Source organism: Aptenodytes patagonicus, chromosome 3 (assembly GCF_965638725.1).
Source record: "Aptenodytes patagonicus chromosome 3, bAptPat1.pri.cur, whole genome shotgun sequence".
In the NCBI taxonomy this organism is placed as follows: domain Eukaryota; kingdom Metazoa; phylum Chordata; class Aves; order Sphenisciformes; family Spheniscidae; genus Aptenodytes; species Aptenodytes patagonicus.
Window position 1 is genome coordinate 130,786,247 of NC_134951.1, and position 24,583 is coordinate 130,810,829.

General features: G+C 54.2%; 1 protein-coding gene and 1 long non-coding RNA gene across 5 annotated transcripts in view; one reads left to right on the forward strand and one right to left on the reverse strand.

Moving 5' to 3' along the window:
• On the forward strand, positions 1 to 11,835 carry BCL2L11 (BCL2 like 11). 3 transcript variants are annotated; one of them, XM_076335234.1, is made up of 4 exons: positions 1 to 25; positions 272 to 647; positions 5,726 to 5,838; positions 9,561 to 11,835. In XM_076335234.1, exons 2-4 carry the CDS (start codon positions 281 to 283, stop codon positions 9,648 to 9,650), a joined length of 570 nt encoding a protein of 189 aa, XP_076191349.1. In that variant the 5' UTR covers positions 1 to 25; positions 272 to 280; the 3' UTR covers positions 9,651 to 11,835. The 3 variants fall into 3 exon arrangements, with proteins under 3 accessions (XP_076191349.1, XP_076191350.1, XP_076191348.1); XM_076335235.1 differs by lacking the exon at positions 9,561 to 11,835 and adding an exon at positions 7,128 to 7,354; XM_076335233.1 differs by lacking the exon at positions 1 to 25 and having other exon boundaries at positions 266 to 647.
• Positions 4,468 to 24,583, reverse strand: part of LOC143158802 (uncharacterized) — a 24,833-nt gene continuing 4,717 nt past the window's right edge. The window contains exon 3 of one of the 2 annotated variants that reach the window (XR_012995064.1): positions 4,468 to 5,195. This is a non-coding gene — a long non-coding RNA (uncharacterized LOC143158802). Of the gene's footprint in view, positions 5,196 to 21,040; positions 21,094 to 24,583 lie in introns of those variants that run through there. The other variant, XR_012995063.1, reaches the window with a different exon arrangement.

A 24,583-nucleotide genomic window follows, 5' to 3' on the forward strand; every position in this document is an offset into this window, starting at 1 on the left:
GCCGTCATAGCCGGCGGGGAGCACCGTGAGCGGAGGGCCGGGGGAGAGGGGGAGAGGAGGGGAGGGACGTCGCGGGTGAGGCGAGGCGGGGGGCGGCGGGACGGCGGGGGGCGGCGCGGCGCGGCGCTGCCGCCTCAGCACTTTCGGCAGAACAATGGGGCCGGGCGGGGGGGCGGGAGGGGCCGGGACGGGGCCGGCGGCGGCGGCGGCGGCTCCGCTCCTCCTCGCCTCACGCCGCTCCTCGCCTCACGCCGCCCCGCTCCGCCCGCAGGCAGCCCCGATGGCCAAGCAGCCCCCCGAGGTGAAGGCGCAACGCGACGGCGAGGGCGGGCGGCTGCCGCCGCCGCCGGCGGCGGAGGGGCCGGGCCCGGCCGCGCAGCTGCGCCCCGGAGCTCCCGCCGCCCTGCCCGGCTCCGCCGCCGCCACGGCGGGGCCTCCGCCGCGGGGCCCGCCCGCCAGCCCCGGCCCCTTCGCCACCCGCTCGCCCCTCTTCATCTTCGTGCGGAGGTCGCCGCTGCTGTCGCGCTCCTCCAGCGGCTACTTCTCCTTCGACGCCGAGCGCAGCCCCGCGCCCCTCAGCTGCGACAAGGCCACGCAGACCCCCAGCCCGCCCTGCCAGGCCCTCAGCCACTGCCTCAGCGCCATGGGTGAGTCGTTGGGGGGGGGGACGGGACGGGACGGGACGGGACGGGGGGCTGCGGCGATGGGAGCGCACAAAACCAGCCCGCCGGGCTCCCATCGTCATCCTCTTCGTCCCCCGCCCGGCAGCAGCACCCTCCGCTCCTCACCATGTTTGCTTTTCCTTTAAAAAAAAGACGCAAAATGCAGCTTTTCGTAGTGACGCAACGCGCCGCTGCGCACCTGCAGCAACACCTCCTGCATCCCGCCGTCTCGTTTTCGGGATGCTGGCAGCGGCCGAGCACCCCGCCGCCGCGCCGGAGCGGCAACCCTGCTGCACCCTCCCCTGGTGCAGCCCTGCCCGAGCGCCCGCCGTACCTGCGGGACGGTTGCGAAAGGCCCCGCCGGGGCCTTGAGCCCGGGCCAGGGCAAACCGTGGGGCGTGCGAGGGGCTGGCGACCCGGCTGATTCGGGGCTGGCGGCGGGCTGGACGCTCGCCCGGGCAGCCGGGGGTGTGGGATTTTTGCAAGCTGGCCGGGCCCGCCGAGCAAACGTGCTGCCAGGGAACACCCGCTCATCCAGCACACTTTTATTGTTGTTGTTATTATTATTATTATTACTTTTATTTTTCTGGGATAGTCAGTCCCTGCCTGGGGAGGAGGGGACAAAGTTTTTTAATCCAGCTTCCGAGTCAGGGCTTGCTTCTCGCAAGGCTTTACGCGCCGCTTTTCGCCAGGGTTTGCGCGCTGCTGCGAGGTAAGTGACTTCTCGCTCGTTCTTGGCTCCTGTTTCTTTCTCGGCAGGCGACGTGGTGTCATAGGTGCTAGGGTCACAAAACGCCCGTTTGTTTTGGCGAAACCCGAAATTGGTGCTTGAAAGCAGCGTGGTGGCGGGCAGGCGTGTGCTTACATGTGGCTTAGCAGGTAAGGCTGGGTTGAAGCCTCTAGTGGTGGAGAAAACACGCCTGCCGGAGCTGCTCGAGCCATCCAGCGATGCCTTTCCCCTCTCGTGATTAATTCCCCTTAATTGGAGGAAACCTTTCAACTTCTGTCGGGAACCAGGAGAAAGGTGGGTGCGTTCCAGCGAGAGCGAGGCAGGTACCGCGTCGGTAGCGCTCCTCTGGGGATAACAAACACCAACTCCAAGCTTTACATGATCAAAACATCTTTTTTTTTTTTTTTTGGGGCTGTGTTGTTTTGTTTTGGGTTTTTTTTTTTTTTTTTTTTTCCCCCCTCCCTGGTTAATGGCTGTGGTTACAGCTGCAGAGGGCTTACAGTAATATGCCCTTAGGAAAGATTTTCTGACATTATTGCAGTAATTACAGCTTAATGCAAGTTTCACAACCTCACGTAGCGCAAACACACGTGGCACAGCCAGGCAAGGATGCTGGAGTTCCTCGGCAGGGAGAGCCGCGGCCAACGTTTCAGCAGCGAGTGACTTTTTTTTTTTTTTTTTTTTTTGGTGCTCCAAGAAGAAATTGAAGTTCTCCCTGATTTTTCTGAGCTCCTGCTTTTTCATCGCCGTAGGAAAGCTGTTGAAATGCTGGTTTTACTGGAGCCTTTGTTCTGTTATTGTTGCTAGGGGCATCATCCTAAACAACTATAAGCAAATGGAAAATACTCGAGCTATTTAAATGGGACCCTTGGCTACTCTCAAACACCGTTAAGCTGGGAGTGCAGATCTGCCGAGCTGCTTTATCCCCGGTCAGGGACTGCAGCTCCCAGGCTGTGACTTACTGCGCAGCTCACCTCGAGAAAGGGCTGTGGGTTTGCCCTGCGCACCTCTTCCTCGGTCGCCTTGCCTTGGCGGTGTCCTGCCGGATGCATGCCGTTAAGTTTTCCGCACGGAAATGGGTCAGTCCCTTTGCAAGGAAGCAAAGGGTATAATTTTTTTTGTTGTGTTTTTATGCGCCGATTTTTATCTGTTGTAAGGCATTGACTGCGGGCTGAGAGACGGAGAGCTTCTCTAGGAAGCGTAAGCAAGCGGCCTTTAATAATAATAATAATAATAATTAATAAACAGGCGTTTCCTGTAAGCAAGAGCGGTTTGTGTGCGATAGGTGCTCTCAGCCTCTCCCGTGGGCAGCGGAGGACTCTTTCCAAGGCTGGTCAAGCAGCGCAAGCTCATGCTCTGCCCTGAAGCTGCCTCTTCTAAACCTCATAAAACCTTCCCCAAAGTTTTCGGTGATGACAGCCCAAACAATAATTAAGCGCTGAGGGCGCCCCTGCCAGACAGAAAAGGTGGAGGCAGCCCTGGGGAACTGCGGGATGCCCTCGGTTGTGTGCGGGTGTGCGAGCGAGGGCTAATTGCTGGAGCAAGAGTTGTTCCTGGCACGGGAGGCGGTGGGCAGCGATGCTTCGGGGCGTCTCGCTTCTCTGACGGTGCGGGGTACAGCCGGCCGCCTCCAAAGCCTTTTTTTTTTTTTTTTTGGTAAATGAGACGAAAGCAGCGAGGGGATGTTGTGGGATGGGAGGTGGGGAGTGGTGCGGTGCTGGTTTGGCGTATCTGGGAAGATGCTTTTGGGGATGAGTAGGAGAGGAGCGGGGATGAGTTCATCGTGCGTGGGGATGGCGTGCCTGTGGGAGCGCTCGCCATCAAGTCACCTGCGATGAGAAACCCACCTTTTGGTGGGGCTGTGTGTATCTTAGACTAATATTTCAAGTCTTTGGCTCTTAACGGGAGCCAGTTGTTTCGTTTGGTGGGGTTTTTTGTTCAAAGAGCAGCTCTGTCTAAAGGCACAGGAGTGCAGGACTTGCACGCGGGTTTTGGGGGTGGATTTGGAGCAGGAGCATGCGGGTGCTCTGTAAATGGGTTTCCCCGATGCTGTTTTGATCCCGGTGTGTTTTCCTGCGCTGTGGAAGAGGGGAGAGAAGCAGCGTGAGCCTCTCCTTGCCTGTGAAGGAGATCCTGCGGGTGTAATAGGTGAATTTAAGGGGGAGACCCCGAGCTGAGACGCTGGCGGTGTCGTTCCTGTTGCGCTCGTTTCGGAGTCGCTGCCGTTTTCTCCCCGAGCTTCGCGTGCGGTTCACCTGAAGCTGTTCTCCAAGGAGGTTTTCTCCAGGGGTGTTTGGGTGACCAAGCCTGGGAGCTGGAGGTGCAAGTTGGGGTTGGTTTTTTTGGGGGGTTGTGTGTTTTTTTTTTTTTTTTTTTTTGCTTCTAAGCTGGGACCGCAGCATTGCTGTGCTGGTCCCCGGCTGGAGCATCCCATGGGCTAGGGTGAGATGCAGGCATCCCGGGGGTGCTGGCGGCCTCTTGGTTTGTCCCCGTCCCCGCAGCAGCCATCTCGCCGTCGGTGGCGGGTGCCGGCTCGCAGTATGACTGGGGGCCCCCCGAAAGCACCTCTGACGGGTTTTGGGACCAGTTATGACTGGACCCTTTTGACGCTGCCGTTTGGTAGCACCACAGAAAGTCCTTTCTGAAAACCTCAGCCCGATTTCGCTCTCAGCCACCAACCCCAGCCTTCATTTCTTGAGCGGATGAGCTCTTGGGTGTGATGCTGGGCCGGGGGAAGGATGGAGAAGGGGTGGTACCTCTCCCCCTCGCAGTGTTCTCTGCATCCCCAGGTCTCTTTGCGTCTTTTTGTCCCGTCTCCCTTATTTATTTTTTTCTTTTCCCCCCCCCTACCTTAGCTCTTGCCAGGAAAGGCAGCCCGGGGCTGGCTCTGGTGACGGTGGTGGGATTTCGGATGGTCGCCCCGCCCCGGCCGAAATCCTGTTTGCGTTCCCGGAGCGCCGGGGTGGAGTATCGCGAGGGCTGCACCGCGTTTCATTCACCAGCGAGGAAAATAAATACGCCGGGGCCGTCCCCGGGCAGGCGGCGGGTACTACTCCTGCGCTACTACAGCGTGAAAACAAAACAGATCCCCGAGCCAAGCAGCGCTAGTTTGGCTTGGAAAGACATTTTCCAGTCAGATTGGAGCCAGGCTTTTATTTAATTTTTTTTTTTTTTCACTAACCAACTAATCCTTTTGAATATTTTGAGATTGGAAGCTATTTCTATTCCCTTGTGATTCCTTCTAAGCTGCCGTGCCAAAACGCTCTGTTTTGTTTTGTGCGGTGGTTTTTTTTGGGTTGTGTGGGATTGTTTTGGGTTTTTTTGTTTGGTTGTTTTTTGGTGGTGTTTTTTTTTCCCTTAAGGCTGTGATTCTTGCTCAGATCCTGCACTTGGGTTTGCAGGAGGGGGAAGAGGCGGCAGCAGCACAGGTACCGTACGGGGTCCTGCCTGGGTCACAGGCTGCTCCTTTCTCCCCCGGCTATCTGGGGTTTGCGCGGTGGCTTTATCACGTGTCTAATAACTTCTTAAAATGGAGACTAAAATAGCTATGTATAGTACGGTATAATTGATGCATTAGCTCTTTTTTTTTTTCTAAGCCAGCGCTGTTTTCTGGTGTTGGGTTTATTTTCTGCTAAAGTGCAGGAAGATGCTGTTTGAGAGGCGAGCGTCCCGGTTCCCTCCTGCAGATGGAAAGTCCTTCAGTTTGCTGGAAGCCTGGTTTCTCGGCGTACAAAGCCAATTGTGGCTTTCTTCTCAGTATGACAAAACCAATCGCTTTCCTTTTCTCGTTGAGCACTTCAGAACTGTTTGGGGAAGAAATGTGAGAATTCAATTAAAGTATCCAGACAGAGGGTTTTTTTAAGGTTAGAGAAGAAGTTGCTGCTGTGCCTGCAAGAAAAGAAAATTAATTTAGGAAGAGGGTGAAGAGAAGGTTTTGCTAGGGAAAGAAACCGGGGAGTGGCATCTCGGCACCCCTTCCTATTTAAGAGGGGACCGATGTGCCGGAGGAGATGCTCCTAAGGGAAGCCTATAATAAAAAATATGAATAAAAGCCTGATGATGATGATGATAATATAAAAATAATAAGGAATAAAAGCCTCTCCTGCGGTGCACATCTTGTGCAACAAGTCCCATTGGTGCTGCATACCACGTGCAGGCCCTAGCTGCCTGGCACCTGCACGACTCCTAGGAACTATATTTTAAAAAAAATTAAAAAATAGTAATGATAAAAAAAAAAAAATAGTAGTAGTCCATCGACTCTTGCCAAGTTTAATGGAGTATTTATGTTTTTGTTGTTCATCTGTTTCAAATGCTCCGGTTTTGTTCCGTGCAGCTTCCCGGTGGCAGTCTCACTCGCTAGCGGAAGACATACAGCCCGAAATCTGGATTGCACAGGAGCTGCGGCGCATCGGAGACGAGTTCAATGCCTCTTATTGTCCAAGAAGGGTAACTTTCATCTTTTTACTTTCCATTTCTTTACGCACGGTCTCTAAAAGGGAAAAGCTTAATCATCTCTGGAAACTAGTTCTGCGGTGAATGTTTCGTTCACTCAAATGTAGAAAAGGATGCGCGGGTGGTTGTGTTTGCCTGGACGCAGGGGTGTGCTGCCTGCGCCGGCGAGTCGTCTGCTGCTGCAGCGTCATTAAATCAATTAAAAACAACCTTTAAACTGGGACTTGAGGTTTTCGGGTACGAAGTTCGCAGTATCTTTCGTAGGACCCAGGGCCCATAAAGCGTGTTGCGGGATTGGGACTGGACCTGGCAATAATGAGGAAGAAACTTCTAAAAGTGAAGAGGCAGAGAAAGTTCGGGTGTGTTGGGGTGTTTTTGGGGTGGCGTTGGGAAGAGCCCCTCTGGAAGCGGTGCCCGGTCGGGTGCCCGCTCCGGCGTTTTTAGGGCAGCGGGCAGGGAGTGAATGTAGCGGGTTTCTGTGCCCGGCTCCCAGATTGCTGCTGCCAAGGATCGCGTGCATGGAAGTGTAGTTGCAAATAAGAAAGAGGGATGGACTTGGTCTGATAACTTACTTTTCTTACAAAGAGTCTGCCAGAGCTGTTTTGAAACACGTGTATTTATAAGACTGTAAACTCGCTCACCTTTGAGTGTTGCGACAAAAATAGGTGGCACGAATGCAAAAAAAAACCCCAAACCACCCCCCAAAAAAAAACCCCAAACACAAAACAATGCCAAAACAAACCAGCCCAGAGAGATGAAGTAACAGTAGTTTTCAGAAGAGCAATGCTAGCCAGTAACTTGCCTGTCGAACATTATTGATGGCTGCATGTTCGTGCATGTGGTTTCTGGTCTATCAACTCGCCCTTGACGCTTGTCGGTGGGAAGAGGAGTCAGAAGCACGTTAGGAGCGGTGTTGGTGATGAAATGCTGACTGCCCGGATCTTTATCCGTCCTCCCGGGCTCGTGAGTCACTCCTGCAGCGTGTTTCCTCACCGCTCCCAGGGTCCCTTTGGCAGATGCCTGTAGGCAGGGGCTTTCCCCCAAAACGGGTGCCAGGCTGCTGCGGTCCAGCTCCTTCCGCATGGCGCCTCTGCATCGCCTCGCTGGAGGCTTCTCCGTCAGCTCTGCTTTCTTTCCGAATGCTCTGGCTTTCCTGACTCACAACAAACTGGCAATAAGCTGCATTTTAGCCCGAATCCGCAACACGCATCTTCCGACCTCCCCCATCCAGGCTGGTCCCTTGTGATGCGGAATACCCACTTTTTTTTTTTTTTTGTTTAAAGGACATCTTTTCAATGAAAGGTAGAGACCAAACCGATCCTACAGGCGTTCAGAAAGCTGAAGGCGCCTGGTAGTGGTGAGCTGACCCAGAAGGGCTGGCAGAAATGCAGAGTGCCATGCCGTCCCTTCTCCTCGCCGACTCCTGGGGCGGTGCCTTAAATTTGGAGTGCAGGCAAGCCCTCTGAGCGCCTTCTGGGAACAGGTTTGTGATGAGCAGGAACGTCCTCCCCGCGTTACCTCGTGGGGACCGGCTCCCTCAGTGCTGCCCTGCGTGGGACCTTGCACGTTGGAAATCTGCGCCAGGCATGTCGTGCTGCCCTGTACAAAACCGCGACCCGTGCTGCCTGGTGTGTAAGAGGGCACGAATTTAACGGGGGGCTGAGGAGGGGCAGGAAGGGGTTTTCCCCACAGGTCCGAGAGGGCGGGTGTGAAGCCGGCAGCAGGACGGGGCGCAGGTGCCCGCTCGCAGAGCATCGTGCAGGTTTGCATGAGGCGGTTCCCAGCGCTGCGGCTGAGCTTCCAACCTGCTGCCCTGGGGAGAGAACTGAAACGCAGAGGACCATGTCCTGCTTGCTAGATGACACAAGCAGAGGCTGTCATGCATGACCCTAAAAACACTTTGTACCTGGCTTAATTAGCATCTGATGAATTCTCGCTTGTTGCGCCCAGAAACGAGGAGGTTTCAGAGCATTTAAGCAATTGCTGTAGAATTATCGTCCCCGATAACTTGTTGCTTTGTGGAAAGGTGTCTTTTTTTCCTTCTGCAAGCGGTCCGGCTGCTCCGGAGAAAAGGTGGTCTCTGCAGAGACCTGCCTTGGGGCAGGAGGGGTAGGTAGGACGCCTTACTGGCGCGCCTGGCTCTGCCGCTCGCTGGGGTTTGCCCTTTAAACGCGAGGTTAGAAATGGGGAACTAAGAGCCCTGCCAAAACTGCACTTGCCGGGCAGGTCGGAGCTGTCGAGCAGGTCGGAGCTGCTGGACGGGTCGGAGCCACGTGTTCCCCTTCAGTGCACCCTGTGTGTCACCCCCTGCCGCCGCCCCCCCCCCCCGCCCCGGGGATTGTCTCTTGGGCAAGACAACAGGGAATCGGACAACTCTTTGCCCTGACAAAGCTCGTGGGTCTGGCGAGTGGAGGTGGCCGTGGGACCCTCCGGCCACGGAGACCAGCTCCACGCCGAGGCTTTTGTCGGCAGAGGGTGCATCGCTTGGCCACCATCGCGTGCCCCAAGCTTTGCTGCCTACACCCGAGCTGCCTGCAGAGGTGGAAAATACCTTCTTTCAACTCCCTCATTTTTTTTTTTATACCTCTTTAATAAAGAAAACCTAACTTTGGCATTTCTCTTGCATCCTTCTCTAAGCCTGTTGGGGTTTTTTTTTGTTTTGTTTTTTCCTTGCTCTCCGCCGCGTTGGCGGTCAGGCAGTGCGGTGGGCTTAGCTCCCAGGTGGGTAAATCCCACTTGTGCGGGGACCCGATGCCCTGGGGTGCAGGGATGCCCCAGGGTGGGAGGCACGCTCGCCCCGGGTACCCGGCCGGGGGATGCTCGAGCGTCGTCTCTCCATGGCGACAGCACCCCACTGCAGGACCGCCTGCGTTACGCCCCCGTAGCGGGGAGGGCAGTTTGCATATCGGTGTAAACAGCGTAATTTCTCTCTCTGGGGCATGCACAGGCATGATTTTACTGCACTAAATATAGCCCGAATCGGATTGCTTTGGGACGGTATAGAGAGGGAGAGGGGGGATGTTTGGGCTGTTCTTTTGCCCTAAAAAAAAAAAAGGCTCAAAAATAAATGCTCGTTCGGTGACTGGTCCTCGTTCTTTTCGTTGCGCGCTGTTGTGATGCGAAGATCCCTTGCTCCAGGGAGGAGCGTTTCGCTGCCGTGTCCGGCTTGCCGTGTTTTGTGAATGAGGTGGTGGTTACGCCGGGAGCGGTCTGAACTAAAATCTGCACGTCGTCGCCCCAGGCGGGGACCTGCCTGTGCAGAGACCGATGCTGCTCTCCCCGCTGAGGGGTTTTTATTTATTTTTATTTTTCCTCTCGGCCTTCTCACACCGTGGCTTTTAAAACCCCCCTGGCTCTGCTGGCAGGGCTTACTGCTCCTTTGCCATGTTTCAAATGTCCCAGCGGCGTCACGCGCCTCCTGTGCCCACGCGCAGGGACTCGCATGTGACATCCCTGCAGCCGCCTTCAAAGCAAACATAGCTGGGAGCTTCGACCCTTTGAGTATCATAAAGCTTTTTATTGAAGGAAAACATGAAAGGTCGTGGGGTTTACTTTCATTCTTCGTGAAATGCTTGATTTCACACCTCTGAAATGTCTGTGTGGCACCGCACAAGGTGTTTGTAGCACAGGGGCTTCGCGCTGGAAATTGAAGTCACCATCTCGTTTGTTTTTCTTTTCTTTTTTTTTTTTTTCCCCCTCCTCCTCTTTCATTTTAGGGTTTCTTGGATAACCAGGCGGGAAACCCCCAGATCATCATTTTGCGCCTCCTGCGTTACATCATCCGCCTCATCTGGAGGATGCAGTGAGTGCCGGGCGCATCCTGAGGCACCAGGACTTGTTTACTCATTGGGAAAGCCCCGGGGGGGACGGACAGACGGATGGATGCAGGGCCCCCCGCGCCGCCTGGCTCCCACCCTGCCTCTCCCCCAGGACACATGGTGGGGGCCGTCGGATGAGAGCGGACATCCCACGCTGACCTGTCGGGACCCTCCGACGCAGGAGTCTGTCCGAGAGTGGTGTTTACTGCGTTTCTCTCAACTCTTGTACTATTTTTTATGATTTTTTTTTTTTTTTTTTATTTTTCCAAAAGAGTCTCAGAGGAAATACTCAACGGCAGTGGAGTAACTTTTTTTGTCATCGTTTCTGGAAACCTGTCGGCTCGTCTGGGACAAACCCTGCAGCGGGGGAAAAGGAAAGCCTGAGCCAGCCGATGGGCAGAGCTGCCTTAGTTTGCCTTGCAGACCTTATCGCAGAGACTCACGGAGCCCTCGCCTCTCCCTTTGCCTCCTGGGCGTTTGCCCGCGAAAAAGGATGGCGATGATGGAAGAAGGGTAGAGGGGTTTAAATCAGCACTTCTTTTACCTGTAAATACCTAATGCTACCCCAAATCCACCTTAATTTGCGTCATGCAAATAGCCTATTTCCTGCTGACTGATTTTTTATTTTATTTTATTTTTTTTTTTTTTTCACATTCTGAATTTCAAGACTTAGCTGTCAGACTCCCAGGGTCAAAATATCACAACCAACCAAACAAAAAAACAATCCACCAGGTTGCCTTTTTTTTTTTTTAGAAATTCTTTTTATAAAACATGTGAAAACGCTTATGTATTGTATAATATAATATATAATGTTGGCAACTGAGTGATTCAGCAATAAAACGTTCTTGGAGGCAGGTAGAAACAGTTCCCAGCACACCGCAGCTTTGCACCGGGAGACGACAGCTCCTGCTGCGTAACTAAAGGAACTGTTATAAGTCGTGGCCTGTACCTTGCTGTTGAACCCGAGAGGGTTTTTAAGGCGCTGGATTATTTTTTCCTTGGATCCTCTCTGTGTTCGGACAGGGCAGCCTGGAGCAGGGGGACGAGCGGGACAGGACTGGCAGCGTGAAGACCCCGGATGCTGGCGCGCGGGGATGCAGCTGGAAGAGGCGCCGGGGGATGCCGACCTGGTACGGATCCACCCGGGGACTTGCCGTGTGGGGGTCTGCTCCCCACCGACTGCCACCTCTCCTCCCAAACTGCTCTCCTTCCCCCGGGAAGACCTGACCAGGCGCTCGATGCCATCCCAGGGCATCTCCCCTTCCACCTGGAGACCCCGCAGCCTCGCTGGAGGAGCCCCGAGGGCTCGCTGGAAGAAGCAGGTCTGTCTCCTCGGACCCCCCCACCCTCCGTGGCCTCCGGTTCATCTTGCGGGCGGCTGCTGCTCGGCGGGCCCTTTCGGGGGGGGGAGGTGGCTGCTCCGGCCAGCCCCGCATCTATGCACAAACATACCCCTCTCTGCCTCTGGAGCTGCCCCTTTCCTCTGGCTGGCGCAGGCGGTCCTCAAATCCGCTTCCAAACGCCGCGGTTTTAATTCTGGTTTCACCAGCACCATAGGAAAAAATAAAAAAGAAAAAACCAAACCCAAGCCCACGGTAGCGGTTTTTCCTGCAGTACACGTGCAGGGAGAAGCTGTTGAGTGCCATGTATGATTATTAGTGTTTTTAATGATGGACTAACTGTACAGTCTGACCTCTATGCACTGGCTGCCTGTGCCTGTCGGGTAGGCGAAGAGCCGTGGTGTCGGTGCGGGGCTGCGTGCCTCCGATTGCACTCCTCTGGAGGATTGCGGAGTGATTTTTTTAATTTAAACTTTTAATTATCTTTTTTTGGACCTGCAAGATGAGCATCGGTTGCAGGAGTTGGCCTCAGCTGCAGGAGCCAGGGGATGTTTAGGAAAAGGTATTTTGGAGAGGGCGTGGGGGGGAACCTTTGCACTGGCGGAGAGCGAGCGGTTAAAATACCTGGTGAGCTTGGCCAGGGCAGGTTCCTGCTCCTCGTCCCCTTGGTTTTGGCTCACCGTAGCTGTGCTGCCCCGGCCGCGCTCGAACCATCACTTTTTTTTTCTGTAGGGTTTACATAGAAAACCCCAGCAGGGAGGCTGCCGCCGTGGGTTTCCCATGGGAACCTACGTGGAATTGCACGGCTGTTGATAAAATTAAAAGAAAAAAAAAAAAAATAGATAAAATTTGGCAGCAGAGGGGGAAACCAAACGAGCTTTTTTTTTTTCCCCAGTTGAGTTTCGTCCGTCGTCAGTGGATGAAACGGTGCTTTCGGTTCTCGCAGCCTTACAGCATCCCGGCGTCCCGCTGGCACCGTGCCGCCCAGAATGTGTCCCTTGGAGTACACCAAAGAAACCCCGAGCACTTTACCCCGTCCTCCCCGCAGGGCTGCCCCAGCCAACGACGGAGACAAAAATTATCTTAATTTTAAGGGGAAAAAAAAAATCAAGGTATTGGCACTGTCTGCCTGGGACTTCTCCTCAGGAGGCGTTCCTGGCCAAAAGCTAGGCGTAGGAAAAGGAGCCCCCAAAAAACCAGGTTTCACCCCCCTGTAGAGTTGTGAGGTTTGGGGGGGGGGGGGAAACCCAACCCCAAAGGCCTCTAAAGAGAAGAATGATGTTTTTAAATAGTGATTATGCTCATTTTAGCCGCGTTGGCTGACTGCTCTGGGTCATTTTAAGCGTAACCTGTGGTCTCCATTCTGCCAAAAGGATGTGATGAAGAGTTTTCCTTGGTTGCAGGGAAACCAGATTTATTCCTGGGCGATCTCGCACGATGTGTTAACGCTTCTGCTCTTTTCCATAACTGTAAATACCTGAATATTTATTAGAGTAGGGCACCACATTCTCATCATCTGAGCCAAATATCTGTGTGCAATGTATTTCCTTTCCTTTCTCATGTAAGTTTTGTACAGCTTATAAATAAGGAAAAAAAGAAAAAAAAAGAAAAAAAATTACTTTTTTTTCCCTAAACTTTTTTAGAGTTGAACTTGGTAAATACTGTAGATTCTCCCCCCCCCCCCGTGTAATTAATGCATTCTACTGTTCCATAATGCTGTAACTTGTAGAAATGTTGTATATTTATTTTCTGCTTATTTAAGTTCCTGTAAAGATTTTTTGTTTTCCCCCTTCTCTCCTCCCTGCCCCTGCAACAAGTGATGGATCACCTTCCAAAGCACTGACTTCCCCTGGCAGTGCAGCCAATACGGTTAGGATAATGAGATTACTATTGTTTTTTTCTCAAAGTGCCTAAGTCCCGCTTCCCAGTAGTGATTTAGGCACGTCAAAGGCTTCAGCATTAGTGAAATTCAGTGGGAATTTGGCTTCTACATCCCTGTGATTTTTGCCTTCCTCCCCCCCCCCCCCCTTTTAAAGCCACGTTTTCCTCCGTCTCGGCCACTTTCCCTGGATCAGCTTTAGCATCAGGTACCACCACCCTGGCGCACACCGATGTGCTGATGAATCACTAACTCATTTCACAAGACCCAGCATATGTAGCGTTTTTTACTGCAATTTCCCTGGCTTACTTGTGTTTTGCACTGATGAATTTTGGACAGGGTAATTGCCACCTTACTTGTGCAATACTGCTGTAAATAATTGCAGATCTTTTTTTTTTTTTTTTTTTTTTTTTAAGATGCAATCTTTTATGTTCTTAATATGAGTTTTATATGAATAAAAACTTTCAACTATTTGTCACCGAGTGCTGTTTTCTTCGGGAGCTCAACCCCCTGAGGAAGGGCTTGGGGAGGGGACGTTTGCTGCTTTATCACCAGTTCTCCCCCAGATCCAGGATGCGGGCGCGTACCCGGGGTTTCCTTCTGCTCGGAGGCGCTTTGAAGTTCCCGGGACGCTAAAACGTGTCTGTGAAACGAAGCCGGTTTGCAAGGTGTTGCCCCGAGCGTTTCCAAACCCGAAAGCAGGGCCTCTGTGCCCCGGATGGGAGTGCTTTGGGTTTGGGGTCGTGTTTTCCTTTCTTTTCCCCGCGTTTCTGGGCGCAGATGTATTTATGGGGCTCTGTAGACGCGGGCTGCAGCGATGGGCTCAAACCCAACCGCCGGGCACCTCGTGCCCGCAGGGCATTCCCCATCCCCAGCAGGTTTTCAGAGTTATTGAAGAAGTTTGGGGAAGCGGGGGGGGGGGGGGTATTTTAGTATTTTTTTTATTTTACTTTATTATTTTTATTGTTTTTATTGTTTTTATTTTATTATTTTACATTATTTTGTTATTTCACATTATTATTTTGTTATTTTATTTTACTATTTTATTATTTTTAAGTTGAACCATAATCTGCTCGTAAAAATTACCACCCCGCCTTCCTTCTGCCTCGGCCCTCCATCCCATTTCTGCCCCCGTCTCGAAGCCATCCCTGCTGTCTGAGGGCCAGGTGCCCTGGCCAGGAGGGAGGGGGATGCTTCCAGCCCTGCCTGTCCCCCCTCTTACTCCCCTTGCTTTTATTTCGCCGCCGATAACAGACGGCAGATAACTGATAGCATCAGCTGCGGTTTGGAGCAATACTGTGGTGAGATTGCTCCAATACGGCTTTTGGCATAAAAGGAGCAGGTAAGAGGCGATGGCAGAGGTCCCTAAATTGAGCGGGGGGGAGCGGGGTGGCAGGAACGAGCGTGGGACGGGGACGGGCCAGCCGAGGCGTGCGGGGACGGCTTGGTTTGCTCCCCGGGGACTGGGGCACGCGTGCTTCTTTCGGAAGACCCCGATAAATGGTTTTTAAAGGCTAATAAATAAAACACAGTTGTCGATACGGTTGTCACGGAGGGAGGGCGAGCACCGCACGCCGCCAACGGGGCGGCAGGGGGAAGGTGGGACCGGCAGAAGCATCCAGTATTTTACGAGATGATCACGCCCGAGCACCCGCATCCCTGGGCTGGCGCTGCTTTTCCCCCCCCTCCTTGCCTGGCATCCCATTTAATTCCCGTTTTGAAGGTCTACGGCGATGCCACAGGCACAAACCAAGCCGTTAAGCGTGGTTGCGGGCTCAGGGCTCGATTTTTTTTTTCTTTTGCTCAAAGGAGACAAGCTGCTGGCCCATCCTGTGTGCCGGGCGCAGGGGGTGGGATATTTTTAGCCGCTTTGTTCCGAAATACCAGCTGGGCGGTCGGGGTTTGGGTTGCGTGACGCAACACGGTGGGACCGTGCGTCAGCTGGAAAGGATGAAAGGCAGGAAGAAATTGGGGGGGGGAAAAAGCAGATTGAGAAGTCCCCGGGAAGCCGCAGCCTGCGCTGGGTGCCGCCACGCCGAGCGCTCCTGCGCCCCGGCACCCACCAGCTGAAACGTATTTAAGAACAACCCCAAAAAGTCCTACTGGATGAACAACTTTTAAAAAAAATTCTGGATTTTTTTTTTTTTTTTTTTTTTTTGTTCTTGTGTGTGTTTCAAATTACAGAAGTTCCTGAGAGGGAAGTTTATTGGTTTCAGGTGCTATTTTGGGGGCTTCTTTAACTCAAAAAAAAGGCTTTATTGCCCAGCCGAGGCTCTGGCGGCTGCCGGCCCCGCTCCGCCCGTGGGTCTTTGGTCCCACTGGCATTTGGGAGCCCACCAGCCCATGCAGGCAAGTTGTCACACCTCGTGCTCTCCATTTATCTTTGCGGTGACTCGTGTTGGAAGGAGCTCATTGCCTGCCCGAACCCGGTGACCTTGGTGAGACAACGGGAGAGAAACGCCACCCCACCAGCGACATGCAGCGGTGCGGAGCCCTGGTGGGATCTCGCCTTTGGGCACGAGCTTGGCCATCGCCAGGTCTAGGTTGGCCATGGCCAAGTCAAAGGTGGTCGTGGCCCAGGTTGGCCGTGGCCAAGATCACAGGTGGTCGTGGCCCAGGTTGGCAGCCATGGCCAAGATCAAAAGCGGTCGTGGCCCAGGTTGGTCATGGCCTGGTCGAAGGTGGTCACGGCCCGGGTCCACCAAAGACACATCGTCTGGGTCCTCCCCAAGAGACAGGCCCTTTCTTCCTGTGGTCTTAAATTTTTGCTTTAGTAACTAATTAAAAGCACGTGCAATTTTGTTTTAAGGATGACAAACTTCCTTTATTCCTTGAAAAGGGGGAAAAAAAAAAAAAGAAAATTTGCTCATGGAAAAAGCCATCTGAAAGCCTCACCGCCGCAGAGCCATCGGAAGGAAGCCTTTCTACGCTTGCCCCCTCCCCAAACACTCATGACTGCCCTGTGCACACACTGTTGAGGACACACAAGACCTCAGCCCGGCCAGACCAGCCCCGAACCAACCCGGGACGTTCCCACACCCCTTAACCCCCCCTGCCTGCCTCGGGAATGACGAGTAACCAAAGCCAACGATGAGACTCCCCGGTTGGGTGCTAATGTTGCGTGTTGCACTCGCCGGGGGGTTTTGGGGGGGGAGGCACACAAGCCAAAGCATCCATCAGACGTGGGCTGAGCACCGCAGCTTCAGCAGAGCCGAACAGCCCATGGCTGCCATGCCACAGCCATCCAGTGCCACGGGAGTGACAATGCCATGCTGCCGGGCTCTCAATATATATATCTATATATTTTTTTTTTTTTCCAATGACTCGCATCTGACCTTTCAAACACCTGTTCAGCCTTAAACAGCTAAAAATACCCACCAAGCTTTGCATTTGATTTTCATATTGCAACAAAGCTCACTGTTTCCAGCGGGTTTTCTCGTGTTTCTGGCAGGTTCTAGGATGGTCGACCTCTCCTCTGGTCAAACCCAACGTAGGCGGGGATGGGAGACTGCTGGCTGCAGGCAGGGTTGCTCAGGCTGCCCCGGCGCGCAGCCAGGGAAGTCCCTAGAAGCAATAAGGGGTCATTATAGACGCTATAATGGGGCTGGGCATATATTTATATGGTGTAAGACAAGCCCAAGGATGGTAGGACCAAGGGGACCTTCCCGCTGCCCACCAGCAAGGGCTCTGCGAGATTCCCGCAAGCCACTCGCCCACCCTCTGCTGCCCTTCCCCAGCATCCCAAACCTATTCTGGGCCTTTTCTGGGGAGTTTTAAAATGAAGACCTACAACGCTTCAGCTATCCTATAAAAGCAAGACAAATGGGTTATTCCTGCCGGCGACACCACCGAACCTACAAAGGCTGGTCCTACGGAGCCAAGAAGACCTTGGCTGTTGCAGCAACGGCTTGCTCGGTGCCTCATTGCTCGTTGGGGCCGAGGTTGGGTGAGGGCAGGGACCCTCGGGGGGATACGGGGCCTTTTCTTCCCCGATTTGATGAATTTCTCCTCGCCGGCCTTTTGACGGGCTCATATGTTAGTTTTCCCAGGAGGGCACGCGGGGAGCCTTCGCTTCCCGGCCCGGTGGGCTGCAGCTAATTAAAACATGCTTCATCTTGGCGCGATTATGGACGTCATGCGCCGAGCGAAAGGTTGTTTTTGACACAGACATAATTATCCTGGATATTAATTAGGAGAAATAAAGCTGGAAGACGGCGCGATAGCCATTCCCTAAGGGAGGGGGGATGCACACGGCAGCAAACCACGGCTTCCCCGAGCATCCCCTCTGCTGCCCACACCAGCACGCGCCTCCGGCGCTAATTGGCTCTAATTGCCGTCTCTGTAACGGCGCGGGCTGGAGGACGGCATGCGAGGAAGGATGCGAAGAGCATAGGAGCGCGTCCCCACGCCATCGCTGCAGCCATGGGATGGCTGCGCACGGCCCCACGTTAAAAAAATACAGGATTTTTCTGAAATCCTTTTTTTTTTGCCCCCCCCCGAAGCACACAAATAAACCCCCTGAGCATCGGAGGAGGAGACATGGGGCAGGGGACGGGGGGGGGGGGGCGCTGGGGCCCCCAGACCCCAGGGTGTGCTGGTGGCACAGCATCCCAGCGCCCATCCCTCCTGGGGCCGGCAGCGGCGGCAGAGCCCTCCCGTCAACCGGGACGGGGCAGGGGAACGGCCACGAGCGCCTGACATTGACATTCAAATTACTTATTGGCAGAAATGGGTTTAAAAATAGGTTTTTTATGATAAACAAACTAACCTCATACAGGAAGTGAGCTGCAAATACTAAAAACTAGTATGCTGTAAGAGAGCTGGTAGAGCACAGAGCTGCCCCGCAAAAAATCAAAAAAACAACAACAAAAAGCAGCAGTTGGGATTTTTTTTAATATTAGTTCCTTGTTGGTTGGGGTTTTCTTTATGTTTTCCCTCCTGGCATGGGGATAAAGGGGAGACTTGAGGGGAGAAAGGGCAGGGGGACCCTGTGATGCCGGGGGATGAGATAATTTCTTCTCCACTCATGGCCCCTAAAATAAAGGCAAAGCCCGGCGATGCGCAACCAGCTTCGCGACGCGAACCCTGGGTTTTAGCGAGCCTGGACTTCAAAAAGCGTTTGCTTCTGCTGCTGAAAAGGTTAAGCAGTTTTCCTACCGAAACCCCGAGTGTGGGCTGTGAAAGAACATGTTAATGAAGAAAATTTCCCCAGGGCTGCTCTTTTATTATCACCAAAGCCATCGAGTTTCAGTTTGAGTTATTTGTATTTATTTATAAAAACAAAGATTAAATAAGTAGAACAAAAACAAAAACCTCATCCTAATTTCTGAGCTAAGCCTGATTTATTCAAACAAAGAAAACTCCCCCCCCCCAGCAGGTAGCTGCGGGCTGTTTTCCCCTTTGCTTTGAGAAAAAAAAAAACCTGCGTTACCGGTGTGCTGCATGTGAAATATATTTAAGGTTAAAAAAAAAAACAACACACACCACACCACACCAAACCCCGTTCAACTGCCCTCGTTGGCTGCAAAAAATGAAGCTTTAAAAGTCACCGGGCCGGGGGTGGGTGGGTGGGTGGGTGAAGGGGGGGGGGGACACGACGGTGCAGCCACCTGGGGCAGGTGCAGGCAGGGGCTGCCTGCAGGCAGGAGGATGCCGGCAGCGCTGCCCTGCCCGGCAGCAGCCCGGCCACTGGGTTCAGCCATGGTTTGGTGAGGGAGCATCTGATTTAAGAGAGAAAGAGAGAGAGAGAGAGAGAGAGAGAAAAAAAAAAGGCATTTCTCTTTTCATGTGTTTTCACTTCCATCGCGAGAGAACTGGTTAAAAAACACACAAAAAAGCCCTTCAGTGGTCTTGTAGCCTTTAACGTGTTGTTTTTCTACATATTTTATGTTGTTGGCTTTTGTTATCAGTCTCATCTGCAATTTGTGGCCAATTCTGTCATGCTTTAGGCAGACATCTTGTTCCCAAAACTGTTTGCAACCTTTCAGCGACGGTACAGCCTCAAATACAGGCGGTGAAAAGCCACAGCGCAACGAGAAAAAGGGCAGATTTAACCCCAAAATGATCACTTGGCCAAATTTTTGTCCCAAAGGCAGGGACCAGCCCCAGGGCAGCGCCGAGCCAGCCCCAGCCCACCCACCCCCTGCCCTGCCCGAGCATCCTCACTTTAATTTGAATTATTTGCATTTCCCCATCCCGGGAGAAGCCAAACCCATCCCAGTGTAACCCATTGGACTTTTCCCGATCCCGAACAGCCTCTTCTGCCGTATTTCCCCAGCCATCGGCACGGAGCCATCCCAGCCATCCTGGCCGTGCCCTCCTTTTCTAAGCGCGGCGTGGATTAAATCAGTTGAGCTGTTATTTACCGCTAAAAACAAACGCCACCGATCTAGCACCTATTCGATATTAATAGCGAAACCAAAAAAGCAAATTAATACCGCAGGATGAAGGTATTTTAAAAAAAAAAAAAAATAAAATGAAAGTCATCTAGGTGCCAGCAAGCGAAGCCCGACGGAGGGAGCCGATTTCGGCTGCTGCCAGCCCTCGTGGACCACGGGGGCTTAAATTTGGCATTTTTTTGCGGGGGTGGTTAAACTGAAAGGAAAGGCTCGCAGCCGTCCCCCGCCCCGGCTTGGCAAGGTTTATGGCCGGGGCAGCGCGATGCTCTCCCGGGCTGCCGGAGAGGGAAGTGATGCGCTCCATCCCCGGCGAACCCCCTGGCTTTGAATTAACCAATTTTGGGGTTTTTCAAAGAATTAGCACGCCCGGCGGGGCAGCCCGACTGGGGGAGGAATGAGACATTGTGAAACCCAGCTCCTTTTCCTGAAGCTGCCGCTGCCGTCAGCGCCGGAGCCCAAGCCCTGCCCGAAAAAAAGCTCAAACGGTTTCCCAAAGTGGAGGCGCCGAAGGGGCACTCGCCCCTCGCCGGGAGCTGGCCACAATTTCGGCCTCCCCTGTGCGGGGCACGGCTGCCGGCTGCCCCCCCCGGGAAGGGCTGCCTTCCTCCGCCGGACCACCGCAGCCCCGAGCCTCTGCCCCCCCCCGGGATGCTTGGGGAGGGGGGGGTCCTGCTGCCCCGCTCCCGCCCCCCCATCCAAATTTACCCCCTATTTATGACGGACACAAATACATCATAGGTTTTTTGGCCAGAATATATATATATATATATTTTTTTTTTTAAAGTCAATCTCTCAGGGCTCTCCCAATGCTCTCTCCACTTCCTGTGACAAAACAAAACACGCTTCGTTTGAAACTTATTCTTCCTCTATTTAGCACCGAGAAATAATGACCAAAAGCACCCCAAAAACCCCACCCTGCACCGCAGTCATCCTCCGCGGCCGCTGCCCCCTTCCCACACCTTCGCTCCCCCCCCCCCCGGGCAGAGGATGGAGCCGAGCACGCCGAGCTGAAATAGCATCGGCCAGGCAAAGAATCGCTTATCAAGATATTTAATTTAAAATCTCGCCCGCGGAGGGCTGGATGTCAAGCTGAAGGTGAATTTCCACTTCGCTATTTTCGTCCCGCTGCTGTTCAAGTCAAACGTTCAACTCCCCCCCCCCCCCCCGTCATCATTTTAAAACCGGAGTCAAAAAGCAGCTAAAATAGGTAGGGTTCAATAAATTCATATTTTGACTCATCCATTTCTCTGCGGCATGATTAAACAACCCGTCGGTCACAGTAATATTTGCCGCTTGGCAAAGGGGAGCATTAACCCCACTTGTAAGATTGAGAAAAAATCATTTTAGTTTGACTCATGCGGAAAGAGTGAAACACAGAGAGTGCCCTGAAATTGGGCTACGCACCAGGCTTTTACTACACCATTTACCACACGTGAAGAAACCAGCATATTGGACAATTTCAGCCACTAATTTAACAGCATTTCGAGGCAGCCGTGGGCTGCAGGCTCCCCCCTCCGCAAACGCACACGGTTTTGCTGCCGTCTGAGCACCCTTTGGGCAGCCGGACGAAAGAAGATGGGGGGGGGGGGGGGGGGGGAAATGAATTTGTGGTTGATCTGATTTTTGCTCCATCATAATTTCTCGAATGATGCTCGGTCTGTTCGGGGGGGGGGGATCGCTGCCTACCTTGGCGAGAGACGGGTTTTACCCGAAGCCGGTAAAATGGTAACAGCTGGCTTGAAAATGAAACCCACCTGGAAAATCATACGGGGACTTTCAGGCGGGTTTGGCAATTTGCCTCTCTGAGAATTAATCTAAAAAAAAAAAATATATATTAATAAACGAGTCCCAGGAGGAATTTCGGGGGGGGCTGGTCACTGTCACGTGCTGGGTGAAACCTAAGCCTGGAGAGCAGAAAATGGGAGTTTTCTGTGCCCTGGCCCCCGGCAAGGAGGGCTCCCGAGGGAAATCCCATCCCTGCTCTGGCAGGATGACCGGGAGAATCGATTCCCTTTTGGGCTGCAACCCGCCTGGGTGCTCCTGGCATCCCCGGCACGTCGCCCGGCTCAGCCTCTCGCCGCCGCCTGAGCCAGGAGATGCCAATCTTTTCATCAAAGCTCGCTGAAAACAAAACTGAGAAACAGCTTGTGGTTTGACAAGAATGTATTTACATAAAAATATATATTTTAAAAAAACCTTTGGGGATGGTAAGAGAAGGCGCTCGTGGTGTTTGTGAGGTCCCTGACATTTAAGCGAGGCTTGCCGAGCGTGGCGGCCTCACGTGTTACCCACGCTGAGCCCCACATGGGAGCCGCCGCCAAAGCTCCTCCTCAGGCCCGGCTTAAATTTAGAAAGGCTTTTTACTATCTCCCCATCCCATTGCTCGCCAGGCAGGACAAACAGGGGCCATTCAGGAGAAGCAAGGAATTAACTCCCCGGGCATGCATAAGATAAGGCATCCATTTCCTTACATTCCAGCCCAAAAAGCCAGGCACAGCTGAAGGAAAAACAACCCTCAAAAACCAACCCAAAGCTGCGTTTTCGGCTGCTCCCCTGCTGCCAAGCCATGGTGCTTCGCCCATTTGCTCGGCACCGCGGTGCTACCGCGATGGTACACGTCAAATACGAGCATACTTGTATCTATTTGCAAGGCTTGCGTTTGTTTGCAAGGTTTGTATTTATTTGCAATATTGTACTTGTTTGCAGTACTGTATTTATTTGCAATGCTTGCATTTGCTTGCAACGCTTGCATTTATTTGCAAGGTTTGCATTTGTTTGCAATGCATGTGTTCGCTTGCAAGCACCGAATTCTTTGCTTTCCAAAAAAAAAAAAAAAAAAAAAAAAAGAGGGGGAGAAGGTGTTGCCCGGTCCCGGCGAGGCAAGCGGAGGGACCCGCCGGCCCGTGCCATGCCTGCTGCCGGCTGGCCCTCGAGTCGTGGGGAGCCGCCGGTGAGCGCCCTGCCCTGGCTGTACAGCCCGGTGGTTTCCTTTGGCAAGCCTATTCCCTCTTTTCTGAGTCATTCTGAGATCACTCGACATCTCTAGCACACAGGCAGCGAAAATACGCTTTTAGAGCACAAATCGACGCCGGCAGAGTCGGTCTGTGTGACGGCACGCGCCGGGCGCCCCTTGCTGTCTGCCGGCACAGGCTCCCCGCCGAGCAGGCGCTCGGGTCTCCCCATGTCCCGGCAAACACCTGCCGTACGGCAGCAGCACCGGTGAGCCCTCACGAACAGCACCGAGCTCAAGGAAATACAAAATCAGCTTTGAAATCCTCCCATCAAGCGGCACCTCCGAGGTCATGAAGTGCCAAAACCCTCGAGATGTGCAGCCACAGCTTTCTGCTCAGTGGCATCCCTCCCACACCCCCAGCATCCCTCCCGCACCCCCAGCATTCCTTCTGCACCCCCAGCATTCCTCCTGCACCCCCAGCATCCCTCCCGCACCCCCAGCATCCCTTCTGCACCCCCAGCATCCCTCCCGCACCCCCAGCATCCCTTCTGCACCCCCAGCATCCCTCCCGCACCCCCAGCATCCCTTCTGCACCCCCAGCATCCCTCCCACACCCCCAGCATCCCTCCTGCACCCCCAGCATTCCTTCTGCAACCCCACCATCCCTCCCATATCCTCAGCATCCCTCCTGCACCCCCAGCATCCCTCCCGCACCCCCAGCATCCCTCTGCACCCCCAGCATCCCTCCCGCGCGCCCCAGCATCCCCCCTGTACCCCCACCATCCTCCCGCGAGCCCAGCACCCCTCCCGTGCCCTGTCCCAGCGTGGGGACATGCTCTCCATCCCAAAGGGCTCGCAGCTGCCCCGGCGGGAGCTTTCGGGAAGCGGGCGATGATGCTCCCAGGAGCTGCAGGGCCCGGGCCCTTCGGGAGAACTTTGGGGCAGGGGGTGGGGGACCCCTGGTGCTGCCAGCGCCGCCGACGCCTCTGCCTCGGTGGGCCCGGCGGCTGCGCCAACCACGGTGTGGGTGGTGATACCAGGCGCAGGCAGCCGCCTCCCCGCTGCTCTGTCTGAAACGCCCTGATGGCGACTCAGCTCTGGTGGGCGTTTGGGATGGCGAGCCCGGGGAAACTGGCCTGAAACACTCATTTCAGACAAGGCTATGCAAATAAACGGTATATCAGGCTAAATCCTCCCACTTGGGGTCAAACCACAGCCCGTTATAGAGCATCGACGGGAGGCTGGGCCCTGCTCCCCAAACCCCGGCGCCTTCCCCATCTCGCAGCCAAAGGGGGAGCAGGGCGATAGCCGGTGCAGGGGGGGGGGGCCGCCTTTAGCCCAGAGGAGAGGCGGCGGGGGGGACCCGGAAAGGTCGCCCTCCTCAAAGCCCCCGGTGCCAGCTCTGGTCTGGGGCCCTCCCTTCCTTCAGCTCCCGCAAAAAAAAGTGCTTGCTCAGCACTTTTGCTGCGCCGGCTTAGCTGCTGGAAGCTACAAATCACTTCTGTCAGCTGGGGAACAGGGCGCGCTGGCCTCTTTCCACCCGCATTTGTTCTTATCGCAGGATAACATCGCTGCCAGCAGAAAACCCTTGCAGCAAGCCACCCAAACCCTCCGCCCCAAGCAGGTGCCGAGCCTTCAGCCTCCTGGTCTCGCCCACGAGCCGGGTTGCCACCGCCTTTCCCAGCGGAGCATCACTTCGGCACGTGAGCGTAACGACAGCGCGGCTCACGTGGGCTGAGCAAGCGGCCCACGTTCCCATTTCCACGGCTCCCATCCCTGCAAACCCCCCACCCCCCCCGGCCAGCAGTGCTGGCGGTCCTCTGGGCACCCGCGTTTAATAAAGGGCTTTTATTCAGGGCACCGAGAGAGAGAGAGAGAGCAATCTTCCAGGCAGCCCCAGAAGGATGCAGGGGCGAGAGAGAGGCAAATATTTCGGGGATACCAGCCAGGAATTTGGACCCAAGGAGTCCTGAGCCATCGTCTCGACTCGGCTAACAAAAAAAGCTCAAGCGTAGAAAATATTTACGTGGGGTAAGGAGGGTGGATGGCAACTACCTCGAAAGCATCTACTTCATCTCACCGGGGTGCCAAGCGAGCTGGTGACACCCCGGCCCCCCCCCCTGCTCTCTTGCAGGCTTCGAAAAGGCGCCGGGGCTTGAGAAATACCAGTAGCAGAAGCCGGAAGGCTTCCGTCGGGCGCAGGGGATGCGCAGGAGGCTGCCGGCGAGAGGGCCGGCACCGGTGAAGCGCCAACCCTCGCCCCGCCGCGCCGCCTGCGCCCGGCCACCGCCGAACCCTAAAGAAATGTCGATGCCAAAGCCTTGGCGCTGCGGGTGCGCGGCGCGTTTGCT

Coding starts and splice junctions, on each gene's coding strand:
- BCL2L11 (XM_076335234.1), top strand. CDS start 281: ATGGCCAAGCAGCCCCCCGAGGTGAAGGCGCAACGCGACGGCGAGGGC. Junction 648..5,725: donor CCACTGCCTCAGCGCCATGG/GTGAGTCGTTGG, acceptor TGTTCCGTGCAG/CTTCCCGGTGGCAGTCTCAC. Junction 5,839..9,560: donor CCTCTTATTGTCCAAGAAGG/GTAACTTTCATC, acceptor CTTTCATTTTAG/GGTTTCTTGGATAACCAGGC.